Below are 26699 nucleotides of genomic sequence, written 5' to 3'. Positions count from 1 at the left end.
TTTGTAGTTCATAGACATATTTTATTCCATTAATTCCATAGCTTTTCTGCAGGGAAATCTCCAAGATTTCTACTTTTACCCATATACGCAACTTCCAGGCAACACTTGACATCTATTTTATACCTTGCATGGCTTCCCATGATTTTCTTTCTAGTTTGAGTTCATCTGAATAAAAGCGTTTGTGTTGGGAGATGTTCTACGCCCATCTGGAGAGATGACAGCTGTTGCATCTTGAAGATGGCATGCAATGCCCGAGGTAAATATATTCTTTTGTTTATTTAACATTTGTCCTGAAGACATCATGCTTGTCTTCCCTGAACTCGCTCCAGTGAGGAAAAGAGAAAGAATTTCCAGAAATCCTGGCTCAGTTTGCTAATCCCCATGTCCTTTGCCTAAGCATCCAAACTCTTACAGATCAGTTCAAGTCACTCTACTTTCTAGGAGAAGTCTTAACCTGTGCACCATGAATGGACTTGAGGCTTGAAAATCCAATGAAACCATATGCAAAGGTGGTAAGCGGTTGCAGTTTTCTGGGTAAAGGGTCCAGCTTTTCCAACATTTTCAGACATATCACTGACCTAAAGAAGATAAAGAATCACCCTCTTAGATAATTTGAGTTTGAGGAAGGACAAATCTACACCTGCAAGGAAGGAAGCACAGTGGCTCTTTCAACCTTCTCTTATCTAACTTCTCAGGAGCCTTTCTAGAGCCAAAAGCTGGTTAAGTCACATTCATTTCCAAGCTGTTTCTTAGTGTGTGACTCTCCCCACCATCCCATTACCTTATTCTTGTATCTCTCTAGGCTTTATAAAAACAGAAAGGCAGTTATAGAATTGCCTACCTTCCTGGATTACAGATTAATTGAATATTAGTTCTCAAGGAGATTTTAAAGAGCACCTACTTCGACATCCTCCTTTGACATATGAGGCCGAGCATTATTCAGGGTCTTCTTCCAGCATTGAATTAATGTCGAGCCATGGCTGATATTATCAGAGTCATTCTGTTTCATCATATTAAGAGATAACAGTATTTTCCTAATTTAGACTATTGCCAATATTCACATATCTGTAAAATCTAGAATGGGAAAACATGAAATTAATATACTTTAGAGGATAATGTACTAATGATATCCATTTACAGTCTTCTGTCTCCAAGAAGTATGATAATTTTATGCAAGGGAAATTTTCAGTTGGGTTTGGTGATTACACATGGAAGACAGAGAAATCAACATTGGTAATCACAATGTGTATTTAATCAGCTGCAGACTATAAAGGAATAAAAGTATTTCACTTTGTTTTATTGCAAATGAATCCATTTCGTTCGCTCATCATTTTTTCAGCAGATGGTACCACACAGGCCCATGGAAGAGGATAGAAATGAGACTTTTGTGGTCATGTTTGTTCTCCTGGGACTCTCAGACAAAAAAGAGGTGCAGCTTATGCTCTTTCCAATCTTCCTAGTGATCTACCTTGTGACTCTCATCTGGAACCTGGGTCTCATCATCCTTATCAGGATGGACTCCCAACTGCACACACCTATGTACTTTTTCCTCAGTTTCCTGTCATTTATAGACATGTGCTATTCTTCTTCTGCCACCCCAAGGATGCTTTCAGACTTCCTAAAAGAGGAAAAAGTGATTTCATTCATTACCTGTGCCGCTCAGTATTTTTTTGGGTCTTGGATGGCTCATGCTGAGTGCTGCCTGTTGGCCACCATGGCCTATGACAGATATGTTGCTATTGGTAGGCCTCTGCAGTACTCAGCCATTATGTCTCTCAGCCTCTGTCAGAAGATGGTTGCTTGGACCTATGGGACTGGTTTCCTTGGTAGCATAATTCAAACGGTCTCTTGCTTTCATCTGTACTACTGTGGGCCCAATACCATTCCAAATTTCTTCTGTGACATAACCCATATCATTTCCCTGTCTTGTTCCAATCCCTTCATCAGCCAAATGATTCTTTTTATGGAATCTATTTTTGTTGGGTTTAGTTCTTTCCTTGTTATCCTCTTATCCTATGCTTTCATTGCAGCTTCCATCCTGAAAATATCCTCAGTCAAAGGTAGTGCCAAGGCCTTCAATACCTGTGCCTCCCATCTGGCAGTTGTCACAATATTCTATGGCACAGGCTTCTCTGTGTATCTGCATCGTAGCTCTAGCCACAATGAGAAGCAGGACAAGGTGCTGTCAGTGTTCTACGTTGTCCTCATCCCCATGTTAAACCCTCTTATCTATAGTCTGAGGAACAAGGAGATCAAAGAGGCCCTCAAGAGGGTGATAAAGAGGGCAACACATTTAGCCCATTAAGAACAATATTTTTGCAGGTGTTATTTCCCCAATATGGAAAACATGGGTAAGAATATGTAACTGATCTTTTGTACGTTGGAAGAATAGCTAGGTAGCGATAATAAGTGAAAACTAGGCTCCTTGATTCCTGGTGCCATTATGTTTAGCTGCCACTACCAAGTGAACTGTCTGAGGCAGCATCACCAGCATTGAATTCAGTTAAAAAGCCATGTTTTCATGATTATACCCAGGTACATAAACCCTATGTTTTTAGAACAGAAATTCTGACTGGTATTATATATAGAGAATCTACAAGATCCTAGGAAGCTACACAGATGGTTCTTTCTTCTATAATTTTTAAATGTCTTTTATTTATTTTTAATTATTAAGCATTTGTTTATATTTCAACAAAATAAAATAATGTAATGTATAACATTAAATATGTGAAAATTAAAAGTAATTTTACAATGAAAACTTTTTACTCAATCCTAAACAGAGAGAGTGAGTTTGAGAAGAAGGGACACAGAAAGAGAGAGAGAGAAGACCAGATGGGAAGGAAGAGGAGCAGAGAGGTGGAGAGGAGAGGGGAAAAAAAGGAGAAAAGAGGGAGAAAGATCGATCTGGCTTTATTCCCAAATAACCCTGTTCCCTCCATCTTACTCCTCAAGCCTCCTTATGCAGAGAATTGTGAAAATGGATAGGAGAAAGTAATGGTAGTAAGAAGGGGAACTTTTAAGCTCAAGAGTTGGGGAGATTCTCAGAGGTTAGAAAGAAGTCAAAGTCATCAATTTACGGGCATAGGTAGCTTCCCATAGTAGCCATCCCAGAGATCATGCAAAACTCAGTAATGAAGGCTGTCCTGGTTTGTCTAGAAAGGCAAAGTCCAAGTCCTAGAGATTTGAGCCCCCCAAGAATTCCAGGGACTTAAGTGTGAGCAAGGAACAGCAGAGCCACCAGACTTGGGGGTACCATGGAAAATCAGAGTCCAACCAAGAGAATTTAAAGAAAACTTAAAAAGAGATCTTTTTCAGATGAGTTTATACACTAACTTTCATGTTTATTGCATTAATATTTTGTAATACTTTAAGCTTCATTAGTTACATTGCATAGATGTGACTTTTTTCTATTAACATGTGAAAGTTGGCAGGTGAGAAATTATCCCCATTTTACAGATAGAAACTTTAGGCATATTGAGGTCTGCCACGTTCTTCCCAGTGTAACAAAAATCCATGTAGAATCTCACAGTGTGTCATTTGTGGAACATAAATGGTTCTTACTGACCAGACTCATGTCCTCCATTGCTTGGCCATGGCACCCAAATTCTATACTTTTAGTGTTATATCTTTAGAACTGTCTTAAGAATCTGTTCAATTTAAAAGCTTAAATTAGAGGTCAGTCCCGTGGCTGAGTGGTTAAGTTCTCGCACTCTGCTTTGGTGGTCTAGGCTTTTGCCGGTTTGGATCCTGGGCGTGGACGTGGCACTGCTTGTTAAGCCATGCTGAGGTGGTGTCCCACATAGCACAACCAGAAGCACTCACAACTATAATATACAACTATGTACTGCGGGGCTTTGGGGAGAATAAGAAGGGGAAAAAAATGAAAAAAGAAGATTGACAACAGATGTTAGCTCAGGTGCCAATCTTTAATAAAATAAATAAATAAAATAAAGCCTTAAATTATTATGATCCTTACCAGGGGGAATATATGACTGCTAGCCTATTAACAACAGTTAAATTACATAATTAATCCACTGCTCCACCCACTTCTTTCTCCTTAGAAGTTAGCTGAAGTAGATTAAACCAAGAATGAGACCTTCCTAAAAACTTCTCAGTATCCCTAGTAATGGCAGGGTAGATGAGCTCCATCTAAAAAAAAAGACTGGAAAAGATTGTAGGAATGATTCTAAGTAGATATTTTTAATGAAGTATTAGTAATACTGCATAATATGTTGGAAAGAAGTCCAATTCAGAACACATGAATTAAACCTACTATTAATAGAAGACACACTGCGTATTTCAAAGTCCAATTAACGCTTTATAAACATTATCTGATTTCATTCTATGAAGAGCTACTTGCTCTATGAAGTAGCTACCACTATCAGCCCTATTTTATTGGTGATAATACTGAGGCTTGGAAAGGTTAATTTGCTGAAGGTCACACAACCAGCAAGTGGAAAGCTGGCGTTCAACCCAGATTGGCTGATATGAATGCCCATGGTTGTAACCACGAGAAGTTGTGGCTTTGTCATGAATTAGTTTTATTGTATTCCATATTGCCTTGATTTCCTCACTGATGAGTAGGAAATCAGCCATGTCTGCCTCACAGCACTGCTGTGATGATTGATTCAGGTCAGGGAGTTAAGAAAATATGTATATCCAAAATGGAAGTGCTTTGTAAACATTTCTAATCTAAAATGTTTATTTATCTCATTTGTTGTTATAAAGCTGTATTACCAGCCAGCTGTGTCATCTTGGGCAAATCTCTTAGTTTCGCTGGCTTCAGATCCTCACCCGGAAATTGATGGTATTAGACTAAATGATCTCTAGGTCCTTTCCGGCTGAAATGACTCCAACTTTGTTAAAAGAAAAGCTATAATCATGAGATCATAATAGGACCATGGGGATGTGGGGAATTGATTCAGAAGGGACATGGCAAAGTGGGGTGTGAAATTATCAGGGGAAAAACCCCATGACAACTGTGACTCCAGAGAGCAAGTATTCTGGAGAGTTTTCTCCACAATTGTCTTTCTCCTTTCAACTCTGCTCTAATATGACATTTAAGAGGATCTCCAATTGTGGGCATCTCTCTGACTGTGAGTGGACAGCCAATTTCATGACCAAAAGCACCCATCTTGGAGTGTAATAGGGCCCACCTGGAAAATTTCTTTGGGAAAGAAATAAGAAATTTCAACCTTTGGGACGAATTCTGTCTTTCTGGGGGATCTGGGTGAAGGTCATAGGGCAAGATTTATAGAGAGAGTGGATTCTGTTCTTTCTCAATATTTGTGTGATTCTTCCTATAGGACCTACATGGAGCAAGATTATGGTCCTCAGTCTCTCCCATTCTTTAATTCTTCCCTCTTTCACACTTCTAAACCCTCCACTCAGGGCTCTTCCTTGGATTCTCTTTCTCCTTACTCAAATTCTCTGAACTTCAGTGAAAAGAATAATTCCTAAACAAAAATGTCAGGTATCACTCTGTGGTGAGGGACAGATGTTGAGTTCTAGTTCCCAATTTCTTAAGTTTATGATTTTTCACTTTGTTAATATCTGTTTTTTACCTGTAAATTGTGGATAACAGCATTATCTATAATCTAATGAGACAATGTCTGTAAAGCTTAACACACTGTATAAGTTAATAATTGAGCACTGAATCAAAGATATTAATTTGATGAATTTCAGGAGAATGAAGATAAAACATGCTTACCTATGTTACCCAACTTTATCCAGTATAATTTAATTTTTCTCTTGGAGGTTCTGCTTTTGTATAATAATAATTACTTTGATTTCCATTTCAGTGCATACCTTTGACTCCAAATTTCTGGGTAGCAAAAGTCAAGCTGGTCATTTCATAAAGATATGACAAAGTATTCATGTATAATTCTATTGGTCTTTTGAAATACTACAAATAGCTGTCCATTGCCATCTTTGCAAGCCCTGGAGAGCTGGAGACACTTGCCTGGATGACACTGATATAAGAGATGCCCCATTCCAAGCACAGGTAGTGTTGGTCTAACTCTCCCCTTTATCCTTTCACTACACTCTTCTTCATTCAGCAACATTCTTCGCTTTCTTAACCCGATTTTATGCACTGTACAAAGTTGCAAATGGTCATAGCCTTTGTAGATGAGATTTGGAAAATGTTTTGATTTGCTGTATCCCCACAGTAATGTCTCCAACAAATATTTACATCAATCACCTTTTCTTCTACAAACCGTCTTGGGAGATGGTGAACACATGCAAAAAATTAATCAAAGAGAATGAGTATATTCAGAATTTTGTTTCTTTTCCTCTAGCTTACCAAATTTTAAAAACATAAATTTTTAGGATAAATTTTGTCGTACAAAAGTAAAACAATCCACAACTCCTCACTGTTTTTTGGAATACATTTAGTTATGGCTACCTCTGTTACTAGAATGTAGTAAGAAAGCGAAGAATTTTAATGCAATTTTTTGATCAAAAGTTCGACTTATTTTCCCTGAATTGATCAATTATGTTGGTATTTCAGGGATGTTGTGTGCGAGAGTTGTTATTTCAAAACATTTTCATTGAATCTAATTCATCTTGGATAAACTATATGATAAATCCTATTGGCAGCACTATTCTAAGAGTAAACAGAAAGATTTCAACATTCATAAAATATAATTGAAATGAAACAAAAATAAGATATTTTTAGTTTCACTCCAAAAATAATGTATTCAATACATATTTATAGAGTTACGTAAGTATTAGGAAATGAGACACTTATCATGAAACAGGGAAACATCTCCACTAGATCATGTTTTGTAAATAGTGAATATCATCATCTCAAGAGGACCTGGTGGGGCAACATAAAAAGTGGCGCCATGAGAATACAATCGAGCTGAGTGAGAGACAATGGAAAAACACAAGATAGAAATAAATACAATCACTTATGAGTGATATTCTTGAATCTAGGCTTAGAGGCCATCTAATTTAGGAAATAATTTTATGAAGAGCTCCTTGATGCTTCACTATTAGTTCTGCCTTATTTTCTTTTCACAGACAGGAATGAAACTGCTAACGTGTATTGAGTCCTTACTGTTTTAAGCCATTTATGTCATTCAATTCCTGCAACAACCCAATGAAATGTTAAGTATTATTAGCCCCTTTTATAGATGAGGCAATTGAGGCACAGAGAGGTTAATAACTTGCTAAGGGTCACAGGGCCAGTAGCTAAAAGTCAGGAAAGTCAAAGTCTATTCTTTGTGTCATTCTCTCTCTTTCATTCTCTCTCTGTAAATTCTCTCATTCTCTCTCTCCACCATTCTCCTTTTCCCTCTCCCTCTTTTGCTCTCTCTGTGATAACTATTAAGGATTCCTAAATCTTAATAACTTTTTATTACATAAAGTAAATTTTTTCCTGAAGAAAGGTAGAACCATTTTGTGTAAAAGTCAGCAGTATATGTGAGTGCCCATCCCTCACTGATTTATGCTTTTCACATTAAAGGCATTGCAACATTGGCTTTTTTATATTTTGTGACTATATTTCCTAGTTTATCAATTGCATTTCAAAATTTTTTGTATAAGTGGGCTTTTCAGCCATAACCAAGTTTAAATTGTTATATCATATTGTTTCTGTTATATTTCTGGATTGGCATTATAGTTTAGAAATTATTTCCCATCCCAAGATTATCTAAATGAATATCTATTTATTCCTCTAATGCTTTTTCCTAATAGTGGGCCGAGTCTCATAGACCATTTAGGACAGAGTTTATCCTTTTTCTATTAATTTAAAATACTAACTTTATCACATATTAAATTCTTACCAATATTTAAATTTATTTATTAAATTCAATTTGTTCTTATGACACGTCTATTTTTACAAAAATAACGAATTATCAAAGTTTATAATATTTTTTAATATCTAAGTCTAGGTCTTCCTAATTATTAATCTTTTTCTTGGCTGTTATTATTGATTTACTCTTTCATCTGAAGGAAGATTAGTTTGAGTATGGAGCATAGCCAATAGCTGTTACATGTTATGAATCTGGTTGTGTGCTCTAACATGCTGACTGTATTGACAAATATATGAAATATACCTTTGTTGCATTTGGGAATTGAAATATTTACTTTGACTCTTTCTTGACCTGAAGTCTCATCATAACTTTATGCTGGTTGTCAGTTGACCCAAATGTACTTGAAATCAAGCAAACCAAACAGAAAATCATTTGTTGTTTGTGTTTTTACAGTTCCAGGTGGTTTGACTTGCCTGGACACTAGGTCTGAATCTACACTTGCCCAGAGGTAATGATGCCTGACTACCTACAGGGCTGATGATGTCTCAGGAATTTCCCCAAATTAACCCATAAAACTCTAGCAACCCTGGCATTCCTATTCATGGTTATGACTGTCATTCATGGTTATCTGTAAAAGGTCAATGATAGTAATAGACAATATCTGTTGAACCATTACAGTGTACCAGATTGTGTGCTAAGCAATGATATAAATTTCCTCATATAACACTCCCATTAACCTTATGGTTCAGGAGCTCTTGTCCTCACTTTGTTGTGAGTAGATCATACATAGTGTGTTTAAGCCACTAGGACAAGTTCATAGAGTCACAGGGTATCAGAACTAAAACTCTTGTTTTCTAGTTTCATTGAGATATAATTGACATATAACATTGTATAAATATAAAGTGTACAACATATTGATTTAGTATATGTATATATTGTAAAATGATTACCATGATAAGATTTATTGACATCCAGCACCTCACAGTTAAAATTTTCTTCCTTATTATGAGATTTTTTGAGATCTGCTCTCTTAGCAACTTTCAAATATACAATACATCATTGTTAACTATTCTTATCATGCTGTACATTATATTCCCAGAACTTATTTATCCTATAACTGGAAATTTCTACCTTTTGACTACCTTTTGATCAATTCCTCCACTTTCCACTCCCTGCCTCTGGCAATCACGAATCTCATCCTTGTTTCTATGAGTTTGGTTTTGTTTTTAGATTCTATATACAGAGAGATCATTCAGTATTTGTCTTTCTCTGTCTGACTGATCTCATTTAGCATAATGCCCATAAGGTCTATCTAGATTGGTGCAAATGCCAGGATTTCCTTCTTTTTTATGCCTAATATTCCATTATTATTCTTATTATTTAGGTTATTTATACATATTTATGCATTTAAATGTTATATTATTTATGTATATATGAAATTACTTCTTCATTCATTTCTCAATAGACATTTAGATTGTTTCAATGTCCTGGCTATTATAAATAATATTGCAATAAACATGGGAGTGCAGATATTTTATGGGGACAGTGATATCATTTCCTTTGGATATATACCCAGAGGTGGAATTGTTGGATCATATGGTACGTTTATTTTTAATTTTTGAGGAAACTCCATACTGTTTGCCATAGTAACTGTACCAATGTACATTCTCACAGCAGTGCACATGGTTTCCTTTTCTCCACATTCTTGACAGCAGTTATTATCTCTTGTCTTTTTGATGATAACCATTCCAACATGTGTGAGGTGATATTTTATTGTGGTTTTGATTTGAAATTCCCTGATAGTTAGTGATGTTGAGCCTCATATATCCATTGGCCATTTGGTTGTATTTTTTGGAAAAATATCTATTCAGGTCCAGTTTAATATAATCCGTTTTGTTTATTTTTGATATTTTTGTTTGTGCTTTAGGTGTGATATCCAACATATCATTGCCAATACATGTCCAGATGTTTTCTCCCTGTGTTTTCTTCTCAGAGTTTTTTGTTTACCAGTCTTACATTTAAATCTTTAATTCATTTTGATTTTATTTTTGTGAGTGGTGTAAGATTGGGATCTAGTTTCATGCTTTTGCATGTGAATATACAATTTTCACAGCACCATCTATTGAAGATACTGTGTCTTTCCATTGAGTATTTTAGGCTCCCTTGTCAAATCTTAGTTGACTGTATATGTATGGTTTTCATTTCTGGGCTCTCGAATCTGTTCCATTGTTCTATGTGTCTGTTTTTATGTCAGTACCATACTGTTTTGATTACTATAGCTCTGCAATATAGTTTGAAATAAGGAGGCACAATTCCTCTTTGTAAGTTTTGTTCTTATTTTTCAGGATTGTTTTGTCTATTCAGAGACTTTCATGTGTCCATACAAATTTTCAGATTATTTTTTCTATTTACATGATGAAATGACATTGGAATCTTCATAGAGGTTCCATCAAATCTATAGATGGCTTTGGGTAGTATAGACATTTCAACAAAGTTAATTCTTCCAATTCATAAACATGAAATACCTTTCCCTTACTTGTGTATTTTTCAATTTCTTTTGTCAATGTCTTATTGTGTTCAATGTAGAGATCTTTCACATTCTTGGTTAAATTTCTTCCTAAATTCTATTGTTTTTGAAGCTACTGTAAATGGGGTTATTTTCTTCATTTCTTTTTCTGATAATTCGTGTGAGTATATGGAATGTTCACTTGTGTCCTGCAACTTTACCAAATTCATTCATTAGATCTAACAGTTTTTTGGTGGAATTTTTAGTATTTTCTATGTATAAGATCATGTCACCTGCAAATACACACAATTTTATTTCTTTCTTTCCACTTCGGATGCCTTTTATTTATTTACATTTTACCTGATTGCACTGGCTATGATCTAGTACTGTGTTGAATAGGAGTAATAAGAGTGGTCACCTTTGTCTTATTCCTGATCTTAGAAAAAAAGTTTTCAACCATTCACCACTGTGTATGATGTTAGATATGGGCTTGTTATATATGGCCTTTATTATGTTAAGTTCCTTCTATATCTAAATTGTTGAGAATTTTTATCGTGAACGGGTGTTAAATTTTGTCATATGTTTTTTACCTCTAGTGAGGATTATATGATTTTTATATTTCATTCTATTAATGTGATTATCACATTTATTTGTGTATACTGAACTATCCTTGCATCCTAGGAATGAACTCTTCTTGATCATGGTGTATGATCCTTTTTATGTGCTGCTCAATTCTGTTTGTTAGTATTTTGTTGAGAATTTTTAAACCTGTATTCATTAGGATATTTCCCTGTAGTTTCCTTTTCTTGTAATGTCATTGTCTGGCTTTGGTATCAATGCTGGCGTGATAAAATGAGTTTGCAAGTGCTCCTTCCTCTTCAATTTTTTGGAAGCATTTGAGAAGGATTGGTGTTAATTCTTATTTATATGTTTGGTAAATTCACCATAAAACCTGGGCTTTTCTTTTTTGGGGGGCTCTTGATTGCTGATTCAATCTCCTTACTTATTATTAGTCTGTTTAGATTTTCTGTTTCTTCCTGATTCAGTTTTTCTAGGTTGTATATTTCAGTTATACATTGAATTATCAGAGGTCCTTTAAAAATTTTATTATTTAAAAATTTTTTTGTGGAGAGTTAGCCCTAAGCGAATAACCATTGCCAATCCTCCTCTTTTTGTTTCAGGAAGATTAGCCCTGAGCTAACATCTGTGACAGTCTTCCTCTAATTTTTTCATACATGGGACACCTCCACAGCATGTCTGGTGAGTGGAGTAGGGCCACACCCAGGATCAGAATCCACGAACCCAGGCTGCTGTAACGGAACAGTGGAACTTTAACCACTAGGCCACGGGCCTGGGTCCTAAAAACTTATTATTTTAATCAATCATTTCTATCATATGTAATAATCACGGAAATTCTATTGCCTTTGAAAAAGTTGTCAACTAACTTTTTCAACATCTTTTGAATTGTCGTGAGACCTCATGAAATAATTGATAACTGAAGCACTGAGAAGGCACTTTTTGACATTCAAGATGAATAGCTAGGGCCTTTACACAGGGCAATGAAACATTCCCCTGTTTTCAGTGCTCAATGGAGGAAAAAAATGGCACATATGAGAACTGTAATTCTGTTATTTCACCTGAGTTCACAATGCATTCTCTTATCTATTTTCTGATTTTAGGAGCACCAAACCAATGATTGAGGAAAGAAATATTACAGAGATCACCTATTGCATCCTATTGGGTTTCTCAGATTTTCCCAGAATCACAGCAGTGCTCTTTGCTGTATTCCTGTTGATCTACATTATGACTCTGACGTGGAACTTGTGCCTCATCATGTTAATAAGGATGGATTCACACTTACACAGGCCCATGTACTTCTTCCTCTGTAATCTTGCCTTCATTGATATCTGCTATGCAACTTCCACAGTCCCCAAGATGCTCTTCAACTTCTTCCAGGAGCAGCAAACTATCACCTTTGTGGGCTGTCTTATTCAGGACTTGGTCTTTTCAACGATGGGTCTGAGTGAGTCTTGTCTCATGACAGCCATGGCTTATGACCGATATGCTGCCATTTGTAATCCACTTCTCTATTCATCCATCATGTCACCCACCCTCTGTGTTCAGATGGTACTGGGGTCCTATATGGCTGGATTCTCTGCTTCTATAACCCAATTGTGTGCCATACATCAGCTCCAATTCTGTGGGTCTAATGTCATCAATCACTTCTTCTGTGACATGCCCCAACTGTTAGTCCTGTCCTGCACTGACACTTTCTTTGTACAACTCATGACTGCTGTATTAACAGTGATCTTTGGGATAATAAATGTCTCAATTATCATGATATCTTATGGCTAAATTGTCATCTCCATTATGAAGATGACTTCAGCTAAAGGCAGGTCCAAGGCTTTCAACACCTGTGCTTCTTACCTGACGGCAGTGACATTCTTCTATTCCTCAAGTATCTTTGTCTACTTGAGTTCCAGCTCTGGCGGTTCCTCCAGCTTTGACAGATTTGCATCAGTCTTCTACACTGTGGTGATTCCCATGTTGAATCCCTTGATTTACAGTCTGAGGAACAAAGAAATCAAAGATGCCTTGAAGAGGTTGCAAAAGAACAGAAAGTATTGCTGAGGTCACAGATTATGAGATTTCTGATCAATCTGTCCTGTAAGAATCAGCTTAACACACAATAATATGCACACTAATGCACTATAACAAAATTAATACTACCTTTGGACAAAGAAGGCTTAATTTGACACAGATAATAGGCCAAAATGAATCAACAGTTGACTCGATGCCACACAAACACTATATCTTTAAGAGCTAGAGGTTCATTTTTTTCACCCTACAGGAAGAGTGGCCTCATCATTTATTAATCTATCTGCAAGTATTTGTGAAACATCCAGGTTTAGAAGTTTGTTGCTTCTTTTTGCTTTTGAGATTAAGCCCTGTTGAGTTTCAAACTTCATGTCCTGACAGAGGGCCCAGAGAATATAGAAACCTTATTTCCCAAATATTTTGATGCAGAATAATCCAGACATGGTGGTCACCAATGTCTGTTCTGTGTCTCTGACCAGAATGGAAATGATCAGAGAGAGAGGATGTGCCTTTGGACAGAAACACAGCTATAGAATTGGCCTGGTTGTGCCCCCTGGGAAGACCAGTCTGAGATAGCTAATGTTTGTCTAAGACTTCTTTCAATGCTAAGCACCTAATAAGTTTTGGGTTACATCCTAATCTCCACCAGCTGTAGTCTAAGGAAGGAGGAGGTGATTTGAATTATAAAATGAATGAAAAGAAATATGTAGTCCATTCATTGTCGTTTACTTATGAGTCTGGTGATGTAATTTCTTACAGCTAGTGCTTGGTGGGGATGAAGATGAAATTCAAAATCCTTGTCACCGACAATAGCAATTTCAGATGTTATGGGAACCAAACCTCTCTTTTTCTCCCCCATAAAATCTGGAAAATTTATCTTTGGTTGTTGTAGCCAATGGGATCACACTACAAAATCATTTCTGACATTTCAAGCATCTGAAAATGTTTGTTGTGAGAAGACTTGTGGGATAATTCAATGTAATAGAATTAGTGAATATTCAGTATCGTAGAGACAAAGAGCTAATATGGAAAACTGGTGTACATTCTTTCCTATTGTTTGTGTCCAACATTTCATGTCCTAGAGATTTATGATCATATGGGGTGATATAATGGGTAGAGTAGAATGGTTTGAGTTACTTTAACACTAATATTTTCCAGGAAACTTCAAGGGCCAGTAGAGGAAATAGATAGTGGCATAGGTAGAGTTCTCAACTCTGACCAGTTTTCACCATCTGGAGGAAAACATAAAGTAGTGTTTCTTGTGGTCTGGTTAAAAAGGAGAACAAGACGTGTAGCAGCACTGACTATTGACTTTCCAGATTGCTTAGACTTGAACAAATTAATATAAAATAGGTGTTATTACATTTACGTATTATCCTTGGAGATTCATTGAGTTGTTTCTTTTTAAATTTTGATTTTATTTAGGTCACATTGGTTTATAAAATTATATAAATTTCCATAAAATTATATAAATTTCCATTGTACATCATTATATTTTGGCTTCTGTATAGACTGCATCTTTTCAACACCAAAAGTCTAGATTCCATCTGTCACCATACATACCTTCACCCATTTTGCCCTCCCTCCATCCCCTTCCCCACTGCTAAGCACCAATCTGTCCTCCATATCTATGTGTTTGCTTCATCTTTCACATATGAGTGAAGTCATATGGTAGGTGTTTTTCTCTGTCTGATTTATTTGGTTTAGCATAATACACTCAAGGTCCGTCCATGTTGTTGCAAATGGCACAACTTTGTCTTTTTTTATGGATGAATAGTATTTCATTGTGTGTGTCTGTTTGTGTGTATATATATATATGTGTGTGTCTCTGTGTGTGTGTACACACACATATATATATATGAATATATATGGAGATAAATATATATATATATATATATATATATATATATATATATATATATATCTTCTTTCTCTATTTATTCATTGATATAGACTTAGATTGCTTCCAGGACTTGACTATCGTGACTACTGCTGCAGTGAACATAAGAGGACAAACATCTTTTCGAACTAGTGTTTTCATGTTCTTTGGATAAATACTCAGAAGTGGAATAGCTGGATAATATAGTATTTCTATTTTTAATTTTTTGAGAAATCTCCATACTGTTTTCTACAGTGGCTGCACCCATTTACATTCCCACCAGCAGTGTGTGAGAGTTTCTTTTTCTACAGATCCTCTCCGACACTTGTAATTTCTTGTCTTTCAATAGCCATTATGATGGGTGTGAAGTGATAATCTCATTGTAATTTTGATCTGCATTTCCCTGATAATTAGCGATGTTGAACATCTTTTCATGTGTTTGTTGGCCACCTGTACAACTTCTTTAGAAAAATGTATGTTCACATCCTCTGCGAACTTTTTGATTGGGTTTTTAGTTTTTCTGTTATTGAGTTACAAGTCCTCTTTATATTTTGGATATTAACTCCTTATCAGATATTTGATTTGCAAATATTTTCTCCATATAGTGGGTTGTCTTTTCATTTTGTTGATGATTTCCTCTGCTGTATAGAAGATTTTTAGTTTGATTAATCCCATTTGTTTATTTTTTCTTTAGTTTCCCTTGACTAGGGAGACATGGTACTCAGAAAGACACTGCTACAACTGATATCAAAGAGAATACTGCCTATGTTTTCTTCTAGAAGTTTTATGTTTTCAGGTCTTACATCAAAGCTTTTAGTCCATTTTGAGTTAATTTTTGTGTATGGTGTAAGGCAGTGATTTACTTTCATTCCTTTGCACGTGACTGTTTAGTTTTCCCAATACCATTTATTGAAGAGACTTTCCTTTCTCCATTGTATGTTCTTAGCTCCTTTGTCAAAAGTTAGCTGTCATTAGATGTGTGGATTTATTTCTCAGCTCTTGATTTTGTTCCATGGATCTGTGTGTCTGTTTTTGTGCCAGTGCATGCTGTTTTTATTACTATAGCTTCATGGTATATTTTGAAATCAGGGAGTGTTATACCTGCAGCTTTCTTCTTTTTTCTTAGGATTGCTTAGGCCATTCAGGGTCTTTTGTGGGGCCATATAAATTTTAAGATTCTTTGTTCTATTTCCATGAAAAATGTCACTGGAATTCTATTAGGGATTGCATTGAATCTGTACATTGTTTTAGATAATATGAACATTTTAACTATGTTTATTCTGCTAATACATGAGCACAGAATATCTTTCTATTTTTTATATCTTTTCCAATTTCTTTCAGTAATGTCCTATAGTTTTAAATCTTTTGCCTCCCTGGTTAAATTTATTCCTAGGTATTTTCTTCTTTTCAGTAGTGATTGTAAATGGGACTGTAGTCTTGATTTCTTTTTCTGCTAGTTCGTTGATAATTTATAAAAATGTGAATGACTTTTGTATGTTGATTTTGTACCCTGCAACTATTCTGTATTTGTTAATTATTTCTAATAGCTTTTTGGTGGATTCTTTAGGATTTTCTTTAAACCCTTTCTTTAAAATTAGGATACATTTTATTTCTTTTTCTTGCCTAATTGATGTGTCTAGGACTTCCAATATTATGTTCAATAAGAGTGGTTAGAGTAGGCATCTTTGCCTTATTTCTGTTCTTAGAGGAGTATCTTTTAGTTTTTCACCATTGAATATGATGTTGGCTGCAGGTTTGTCATGAATGACCTTTATTACGTTAAGGTGCTTTCATTTTATACCCATTTTTTGAGAGTTTTTATCATAGATGGATATTAAATCTTGGCAATGCTTTCTCCACATCTATTGAGATGATCATGTGATTTTCATGCTTCATTTTTTTAATGTGGTGTATCACACTGATTAATTTGTCATGTTGAATCATCTCTGTGTCTCTGTAATAAATCCTCCTTGATCATGGTGTATGATCCTTTTAACATAGTGTTGTATTTGATTTGCTTATATTTGTTGATGATTTTTAATCTATGTTCAGCAGTGATATTGGGCTATAATTTTCTTTTTTTGTATTGTCCTTGTCTGGTTTTTGTATAAGGGTAATATTGGCCTCATAGAATGAGTTAGGAAGAATCCTGTCCTCTTCAATTTTTTGAAAGAGTTAGAGAAGGATAAGTATTAAATCTTCTTTGAATATTTGGTAGAATTCACCAATGAAACCACCTGGTCCTGGACTTTTGTTTTTGGGAGGAGGTTTTTGATTACTGTTTGAAAACTGTTTACTTGTGATTGTTCTATTCAGATTCTCTATTTCTTGATTGAGTTTTGAAAGGTTATGTGATTCTTGGAATTTATTCCTTTATTCTAGATCATCCAATCTGTTGGCATACAGCTTTTTGTAGTATTCATCTTTAATCCTTTGTATTTTTGTGATGTCTGTTGTAACGTCTCCTATTTTCTTTCTGATTTTCTTAGTTTGAGACTTCTGTCTTTTTTTCTTGGTGAGTCTATCTAAGAGTTTGTTAATTTTGTTTATCTTTTGAAAGAACCATCGCATAGTTTCATTGATCCTTTCTACTGTTTTTCAGTAACTATTTCATTTATTTTTGATCTGATTTTTATTATTTGTTTCTATTTACTGACTTTGGGGTTTGTTTATACTTCTATTTCTAGTAGCTTTAGGTATAGTGTGAGATTGCTTATTTGAGTTTTTGTTTTGTTTCTTGTGGTAGGCCTGTATTGCTATATACTTCCCTCTTAGTACTGCTTTTGCTGCATCCCATAAGTTTTAGTATATTTTCTTTTCATTTTCATTTGCCTCTAGGTAGTTTTTGATTTCTCTTTTGCTTTCTTCATTGATTCGATAGTTGTTCAGTAGCATGTTGTTTAATCTGCACATATTTGTGACTTTTCCAGCTATCTTTTTGTAGTCAATTTCCAGTTTTATAGTATTGTGGTTGGAAAGTAACGCTTGATATGATTTCAATCTTCTAAAATTTATTGAGGCTCTCCTTGTTTCCCAGTGTATCATCTATCTTTGAAAATGTTCTATGTGCCCTTGAGAAGTATGTGTATTCTTCTGCTTTTAGATGGAATGTTCTATATATACCTATTAAGTCCATCTGTTCTAGTATTTCATTTAAGGCCACTGTTTCCTTGTTGACTTTCTATCTGGATAATCTATCCATTGATGTAAGTGGGGTGTTAAGGTCCCCTATTAATATTGTGTTACTGTCAACTTCTCCCTTTAGATTTGTTGATAGTTGATTTATATACCTTGGTGCTCCTGTGTTAGGTGGATGTATATTAATAAGTATATCTTCTTGGTGGAATGTCCATTTTATCATTATATAATGTCCATCCTTGTCTCCTGTTATATTTTTTGTCTTGAAGTCTATTTCATCTAAGTATGGCTTCATCCACTTACTTTTGGTTGCCATTCACTTGGAGTACCATCTTCTACCCCTTCACTCTGAGCTTAGGTTTGTCTTTAGAGCTGAGATGGATCTCCTCGAGGCAGCATATATTGAGTCTCATTTTTTAATCCATCCAGTCAATCTGTGATTGGTGAATTCAATCCATTTATATTTAGAGTGGTTATAGCTTTATCAGGGCTTAATGTTGCCATTTTGACTTTTGTTTTCTGGTTGTTCTATAGTTCCATTTTTTCTTTTTCCTTATATTTCTGTCTTCCATTTCAGTTTGGTGGTTTTCTGTGATGTTCTTTTCAGTTTCCTCTTTTTCTATGTTTTGTGCCTCTGCTCTGATTTTTGTTTTTACCATGAGGTTTCCATAAGAGATCTTATAGATTGATAGTCCTTTTTTTCTGATAACATCCTACCTTCATTAGCCTATGCAGGTTCTGTCCTTTTCCTCTTCTCCTTCTAGGTTTTTGTTGTCACAAATTATCCCGTTTTGTTTTATGAATTTGTTACCAAATTGAAGTGGTTATAGTTATTTTTGATGATTTTTTTCTCTTTAAACTTTATGTTATAATTAAGTTTTTACTAACCTACTCTTATATAGAGTTGCAATTTTCTAATTCTGTCTGTGTATTTATCACCTTTCTCAAAGCTTTGTGTACCTTTGCCTTTTTGTTTCAGGTAGGAGGGCTCCTTTCAACATTTCTCCTAAGGCAGGTCTAGTGGCAATGAACTCCCTCAGGTTTTGTTTGTCTAGGAAATACTTTATTTCTCCTTCATATCTGAAGGAAAATTTACTCAAGAGAGTATTCTTGGCTGATGGTTTTTGTCTTTCAACCTTTGGAGTGTATCATTCCATTCTCTTCTAGCTTGTACAGTTTCTGCTGAGAAATATACTGACAGCCTGATGGGAGTTCCTTTGTAAGCTACTTTCTTCTCTCTGGCCACCCTAAATGTTCTTTCTTTGTCATTGACTTTTGGCAGTTTTAATATAATTTGCCTTTGAGAAGGTCTTTTTATGTTGAGATAATTAGGAGTTCTATTAGTTTCATGTACTTATATATCCAGTTCCTTCCCCATATTTTGGAAGTTTTCAGCTATTATTTCTTTAAATAAGTTTACCAAGATTTTCACCCTCTCTTCTCCTTATGGGATACCAATTATCCTTATGTAACTTTTCATAATTGAGTCGAATATTTCTCACAGAACTTCTTCATTAAAAAAAAAAACTTAGTTCTAAGTTTTCTCTCACTTTTCCTCTTTCCTTTGAATCATTTCTAGATTTCTATCTTCCTATTTGCTAATTCTGTCTTCTCTGTGGTCTGCTCTATTTGCAATACTTTTTATTTTATTTTTCATATAATTAGTTGTGTTCTTCAGGTTCAAAATTTCTTTTTGGCTTGTTTTTAGTTTCACTCTCTTTGGTGAAGTACTCCTTCTGTTCATTAATTTTAATCCTGAGCTCATTGAACTGTCTTTCTGAGTTTTGTTATAACTCATTGTGTTTCTTCATAACAGCTATTTTGAAATCTCTTTCAGTGAGATAGCAATCATCTGTGACTTCAAGTTTAGTTTCTGGGAAGTTGTTCTCTTCTTTCTGTTCTGCCATGTTATTGTAGTTTTTCGTGGTGCTTGATGAGTTGATCTTCTGCCAGCACATTTGTTATAGTAAAAACATTTCTTATTTGAGTAAGGATTTGGTGACTTTGATTCTTAGTTGCTTCTACTTATATTCGAGATCCTGCATTTTCTGCCCTCCACTGCCTATATCAGAGGCGTCATCAGTACCCTCCTTGTGCTGCTCATGTTGCTTAAGTTGCCAGTGACTTACTGCTTGTGATGTCCCTGCAGTCACTGGTGTTGCCACCATGGTCACCAACTGTGAACACCTCTGCTGCTTCTGGGGTCACCTGTGTCTCATGTTAAGACTGGCTTTCCACAGGCTCTCCACAGGCTCAGGTACTGCTGCCACATGTATCACGTGCTCTGCTGCTTCTGAGTTACCTTGGTGTTCTGGCAACACTGCTGCTGGGCATACTGGGTTCATGAGTGTTGCTGCCACTGCCAGGATCCCAGGTTTTTGAATTCAGCCCCCAACGCTGGTAAAGCCAGAGCCAAGGGTGCTGCCATTGGGGCTAACTCATGGGTACTGATGTGTCTCCTGAACACTCAGGTCACAGATGCCACCTGCCACTCCTGCAGGAAGGGTAGGGGTTGATCTGTGAGCACCTCTGTTGTTCCTGAAGCCTCTAGTCTCCAGCTCCAAAGTACTTTTAGAAAATTCATGTCAGGGAACCATCACACCTGCTGGGGGTATAAGTGTTTTGGATTGTCACCACCAAGTGACAGGGAAGGAGCTAGGTAGTCAGTACCACTATGTTTCTTGAAGCTTTGTCTCACAGGGACCTCCTGCCTCCACTGAGGAAGGGGAAGGGGCTAAGCCATGAGTGACGTTGCCCCTTCTGCAGACTTTGGTCTTTGGTGCAGGTACAGTTTTTGTGTTTAGGATCACCACTACCAGGGATGGGTGTGTGTGCTGTTCCTTTGGTTCCATTGCTTCCTGGAGGGCCAGTCCACCCACTTTCAAATGTATAGATGTATGGCTTTCTAAGCTGTTCTAATGTGCTTTGAAAGGAGTCCTTACTGGTCAATGGATATCCTACTGGTTGTAACTTAGAGAGGAGAGGCTAAAGGAGCAACTCACTCCACCATGATGCTTACCTCATTCTTCCCATTGCAGTCTTAATGAATGTATTATGGGGTTTCAATTTTAATAAGTCACATGAATTATTCATTTTAATTAAGGACTGTAAGTGAAGAGGTATTTGATGCCTTTGTCAAATCTTCCATGAGCTTACACATGGACAGGATTGAGAGAAGGCCAATTGTTGAACCTCTTGGAGAGAACATGAGGGCTTACCACATGCCAAGGAAACTTTAACATGAACAAAGGATGTTTGTCCCCATCCAAGCATAGGTATATTGTTTGAAGCATTGCTACTTAAAAATATTTAAGAATGTATGAGAAGCCTGTTCTTAAGTGGCCATGTGAGCTTCCTTACTAACAGAACTCTACTAAATGGTAATGGAGGATATTTCCATAATATTTCACTGATGTACCGCTTTATGAGTTCAGAAGAGCTCAGGGAGGTGGTGAATAGGAGATGTTGATGGTGACTGGAAAGTAAATTTCTGGAAGCTCCTGTAGATGGGTGAGGTTCCTGGGAAGTGCTGTTATCCAAGAATTGCCTCTATGGGTTGCTGTTGAGAACCATCAGCTAGAGGTACTAATGGGAAATGCCAAAAAGTATTATTTTAAAGAAAAAAACTGGTGGGGCCAGCCTTGGTGGCTTAGTGTTAAGTTTTGTGTGCTCTGCTGTGTGACCTGGCTTCAAGTCCTAGGTGCAGACCTACACCACACATTTGCAGTTGCCATGCTGTGGCAGTAGCTCACATACAAAATTGAGGAAGATTGGCAACAGATGGTAGGTCATGGAAAATCTTCAGCAAAAAAAAGGGGGAAAATAAAATAGATATTCAGACTTACCCCTGAAGAATGTTTAGATAAATGGTACACTCCAGATTCTACTCTTAGATAAACCACAGACTCTAAACTTGGTCAGTCTATGGGACTAAAAAGATAGTTTAGCTTGCTTGCAGTAATTGCACAGATATTTGGCCATATAATCTTACAGGAGAACAGTCAATCTGGCAGTTCTCACAAGGGTTTGCTAGACAAATACATCAAGGTGGGTGGTAAGGATGAAAGGAGAAATAAGAAAGATTTCCTGCCCTCATATCTGGTTAGGAGACAGACCCATATATAAAATAATGAATTCTACATTTTAGGTGTAGTTCAACACCAAATGATTGAAAGAGACCCACAGACAAAGAGAGGTGAAAAGAATAAGAACTTACATGAATTATCAGTGGGTCAATTGAAGGTTCAGTCAAGAGGAGCTTGACCTCATTTTGCAGGATTTATTTGACAAATGAGAAGAGCATTCCCAGTAGGTGGAGTAAGTAGCAAAGTGGAATGGGCTGCATGTGCAGAGAGGCATCATTGGGATCCATAGAGTATAGGATGAAAGTTGAGCATGATTTTTATCATAAAGACTCAGAATTTCACTTTATATTTAGTCAAGTCAAAGAGAACGAATCATTGAGATCCTAAGGATTGATGGTTTTTACTCTTTCTCATAACTGACTTCTTGGCCCAAATAATCTTCTTAAAACAATCCTAATAATCTTTCTAAGGTACTGAATGCCCTTTTTCTTTTTCAAACACTTTCAGTGATATCTTATTAATATTGTAGAAAGTTAATACAAAACCATTATTCATTAAGATAGTTTTAGAAAGACTATTTAGACAAAGAGATCAGTTTTGAGAATGAGTAGAAATTTGCATTCCAAGAAGCTATGGCATCATTTGATTTGAAATCTCACATGATCACAGACACTGAAAAGGTCTAAATAATAGAGAAGAAGAATCAGAGCCCTGGAAGAGGGTAGGACTCATTTGAGATATACATATGGTTCACTTAATAGATCTCAAGTCCCACGATTTTTAGATCTCACTGAAATATGTAGCTGAGTATGTACGCAAGAGGAGAATTAGTTTTTAGTCCTCTGGGGGATGAATGATTAAAATTTTTCTTCCTGATGCACAATCTAGGAGAACAAATTTGGAAGATGTTTGAATGACAATGTTGGTAGGATTAGAGTTAAGAAAATATATTACTATCATTCTGAAATTTATTTATTTTATTTTAATACTTATTTTTAAATGTTTATTGAAATATAGTCACCATATGACATTATGTAAGTTTAAGGTATACAATGTTTGATAAAATACATTTTATGTTGCAATATGATCACCACCACAGTATTAGCTAACAATTCTATCATGTCACATCATTAAAATTTCTAATTTGTGTTGAGAACATTCAAGGTCTGATCTCTTAACTACTTTGAAGTATATAACACAAAATTGTTGACTATAATCACTATGCTGTGCATTAGATCTCCAGAACTTATTCATCTCTTAACAAGTTTCTACTCTTTACAAACATCTCCCCAATTCCTCTGTCCCCAGCCCCTGGTAACCACCATTCTGCTCTCTCTTTGTACTAGTTGGGAATTTTTAGATTCCACAAATTAGTGAGATCATACAGTATTTGTCTTTCTCTCTCCGGCTTTTCTCACTTAGCATAATGCCCTCAAGCTCCATTCATGTTGTTGGGATATCTTTCACTCTCATAGCTAAATTATATGTATTGTGTGTATATACCACATCTTCATTATCCATTCATCCATTAGTGGTAACTTAGGTTGCTTCCATATCTTGGATTGTGAATAATGTTGCAATAAACATGAGAGTGAAGATATTTTTTTCCATATGTTGTTTTTATTTCCCTCGGATTTATACCCAGAAGTGGAGTTGCCGGATCATATGGTTGTTCTATTTTTTTTTATTTTTTGAGGAATCTCTATACTGTTTTCTTTAGTGACTGAAGCAATTTACATTCCCACCAACAGTTTATAAGATTTTCTTTATCTCCACATCCTCAGATAGCACTTTCTGTCTCTTGTCTTCTTGATGATAACCACTCTAACAAGTGTGAAGTAATACCTCAATTTGATTTTGATTTGCATTTCCATGATGACTAGTGATGTTGACCACCATTTCATGTACCTGCTGGTCATTTGGGTGTCTTCTTGGAAAAATGTCTATTCAGTTCCTCTTCCCATTTTATAATCAGATTGTTGTCTTGTTATTCAGTTGAATGAGTTCCTTATATATATTGGATATTAACCCCTTGTCTAATATATGGTTTGCAGATATTTTCTCCCATTCTGTATGTTGCTTTTTCAGTTTGTTGATAATTTCTTTTGTTGTGCAGAAACTTTTTAATGTGACGTAGTCCTATCTTTGGATTTTTGCTTTTTCTGTTTGTGCTTTTCATGTCAGATCCAAAAAATTATTGCCAAGACCAATGTCAAGAAAATTGTTTGATTCTTCAAACAATTTTTATTTTTTGAGTTTTACTGTTTTAGATCTTATGTTCACATCTTTAATCCATTTAGGGTTAATTTTTGTGAGTGGTAGAAGACAGAGGTCCAATTTCATGCTCATGCATGTATTTCTCCACTTTTCCCAACACAATTTGTTACACAGCCTATGCTTTCCTTATTGAGTATTCTTTACTTCCTTTTTAATTCCCAAGTTATAAAATTCCAGTTGACCATATACATGAGGATATCTTTCTGGACTCTCTATTTTGTTACATTGGTCTATGTGTCTATTTTTATACCAGACCTATTCTGTTTTGATTAGTATAGCTTTGTAGGATAGCTTGAAATTAGGAATGTGATGCCTTCAAGTTTGTTATTTCTCTGTATTGTTTTGGTTATTCAGGATCTTTTGTGCTTCTATGCAAATTTTAGGATTTTTTCTATTTCTGTGAAAAGTTCCATTGGAATTTTGATAGGGATTGCATTGAATGTCTGGGTTTGGGTTGTATGGACATTTCAACAATATGAATTCTTGATCTGTGAACACGAGATATCTTTCCTTTTGTTTATGTCTTCTTTAATTTCTTTCATCATTGTACTGTAGTTTTCATAGTACATATCCTTCACTTCTTTGGTTAAATTTACTCCTAAGTATTTTATTAATTTTAATGTTATTCTGAGTGAAATTATGTTCTTTACTTCTTTTTCAGATGTTTCATTGTTAGTGTGTAGAAATGCAACGGGTTTTTATATGATGGTTTTTATATCCTGAAATGTTACTAAATTTGTTGATTAGTTCCAACAGATTTTTGGTTGAATGTTTAGGATTTTCTACATGTAAGAGTATAATATCTGCAATAATGACAATTTTACTTCTTCCTTTATGATTTGGATGCCTTCTATTTCTTTATCCTGCCTGATAGCTTTAGCTAAGACTTCCAATATTATGTTGAAGTAGAGGGATGAGAGTGGGCCTTCTTGTCTTCTTCTTGATCTTATAGGAAAAGATTTCAACTTTTCATTGTTCTATGATGTTATTTGTGTGTTGTCATATATATTGAAGTATGTTCCTTCTATACCTAATTTGTTGAGGGTTTAATTATGAAAGGATGTTTCATATTGTCAAATTCTTTTTCTGCATCTATTGAGGCAATCACATGATTTTTTTCTTTCATTCTATTAATAATTTTCTTTTATTCTAATAATAATAAGTTTATGTTACACTTATTGTTTCATTTATGCTGAACCATCCTTGCATTTCAGCAATAATATCCACTTAATCATGATGTATAATGTATTGTTGAATTCAGTTTGCTAATAAGTAGGTGAGAAATTTTGCATCTGTATTCATCAGTAATGTTGGTCTATAGTTTTCTTTTGTTGTAGTGTTCTTATCTGTCTTTGGTATCAGGGTAATATTTTCATTGTAAAGTGAATTTTAGGGCTAAGGTTAAGGTTCTGATTAGTCTTCTCCCTTTTTATCTTAGCCTAACTATAGGTTTTTCAATGCTGCTTATCTCTTCAAAAATCTTTTAGTTTATTGATCTTGTCTACTGTTTCTCTGATCTTTAGGCCATTTATCTGCTCTGATATTCGTTATTTCCTTTTTCTGCTAACTTTGGCTAGGTTTGTAATTTTTTTAGTTGCATGATGTGAAAAGTTAGGTTGTTTAATTGAAATATTTCTACTTTCTTAATATACATATTTATCACTGAAAACTTCCCTCTTAGAATGGCTTTTGAAGCCTCACATGGGTTTTGCTGTGTTGTTTTCCTTTTTCATTTGTTTTGAGGTACTTTTGACTTCTTTTTAAATTTTTTCTTTGACCCATTGGTTGTTCAGGAGTGTGTTGCTTAATTTACACATTTGTCAACTTTTCCAGGTTTCTGCTTGTTGTTGATTTCTAGTTTTATAACAATATGGTCAAAAAAGTTACTTGGTATGATTTCAATCTTCTTGAATTTGCAAAGACTTGTTCTGTGTCCTGTCATATAATCTATCCTGAAGAATAGTCTGTATGCACTTCAGAAGAATGTGTATTCTAGTGCTGATAGATGGAATGTTCTATAAATGTCTGTTAGGTACATTTGTCTGTTAGGTATGATTGATGTCTAAAATGTCCTTGTAGATTTTCTGTGTCAATGATCTATCCATTTCTGATAGTAGAGCATTGAATTCTCCTACTATTGTTATATTGTTGTCTATTTTCCCTTTCAGATCTGTTGCTATTTGCGTAATATATATTGGTGTTCTGATGTTGGGTTTGTATATATTTACGATTGCCATATCTTCTTGATGAATTGACCACTTTATCATTATGTAATGACTTTCTGTGTTTCTTGTTTTCATTTTTAGCTTAAAGTCTATTTTGCCTAAGTATAGCTATCCCACTCCTTTTGATTTCCACTTGCATAGGATATCAGTTTCCATCCCTTCACTTTTAGTATATGTGTGTCCTTATAACTGAAGTGAGTGTCTCATAGGCAGCGTATAGTTGGCTCTTGT

At 35.4% G+C, this 26699-nt stretch overlaps 1 protein-coding gene and 1 pseudogene across 1 annotated transcript; both read left to right on the top strand.

Moving 5' to 3' along the window:
- Positions 1–1360: 1360 nt before the first annotated feature.
- Positions 1361–2305, top strand: LOC106825171 (olfactory receptor 5AN6-like). The gene has a single exon (XM_014831819.3). It carries the CDS (start codon positions 1361–1363, stop codon positions 2303–2305), a length of 945 nt encoding a protein of 314 aa, XP_014687305.3.
- A 9653-nt stretch (positions 2306–11958) lies between these two features.
- Positions 11959–12897, top strand: LOC106825170 (olfactory receptor 5AN1-like; annotated as a pseudogene).
- The last annotated feature ends 13802 nt before the right edge of the window (positions 12898–26699 follow it).

The sequence above is a fragment of the Equus asinus genome, chromosome 17 (genome assembly GCF_041296235.1).
Source record: "Equus asinus isolate D_3611 breed Donkey chromosome 17, EquAss-T2T_v2, whole genome shotgun sequence".
NCBI classification, from domain to species: domain Eukaryota; kingdom Metazoa; phylum Chordata; class Mammalia; order Perissodactyla; family Equidae; genus Equus; species Equus asinus.
The sequence above is the reverse complement of the archived record's forward strand: the minus strand, read 5'-3'. Positions and strand labels throughout refer to the sequence as shown.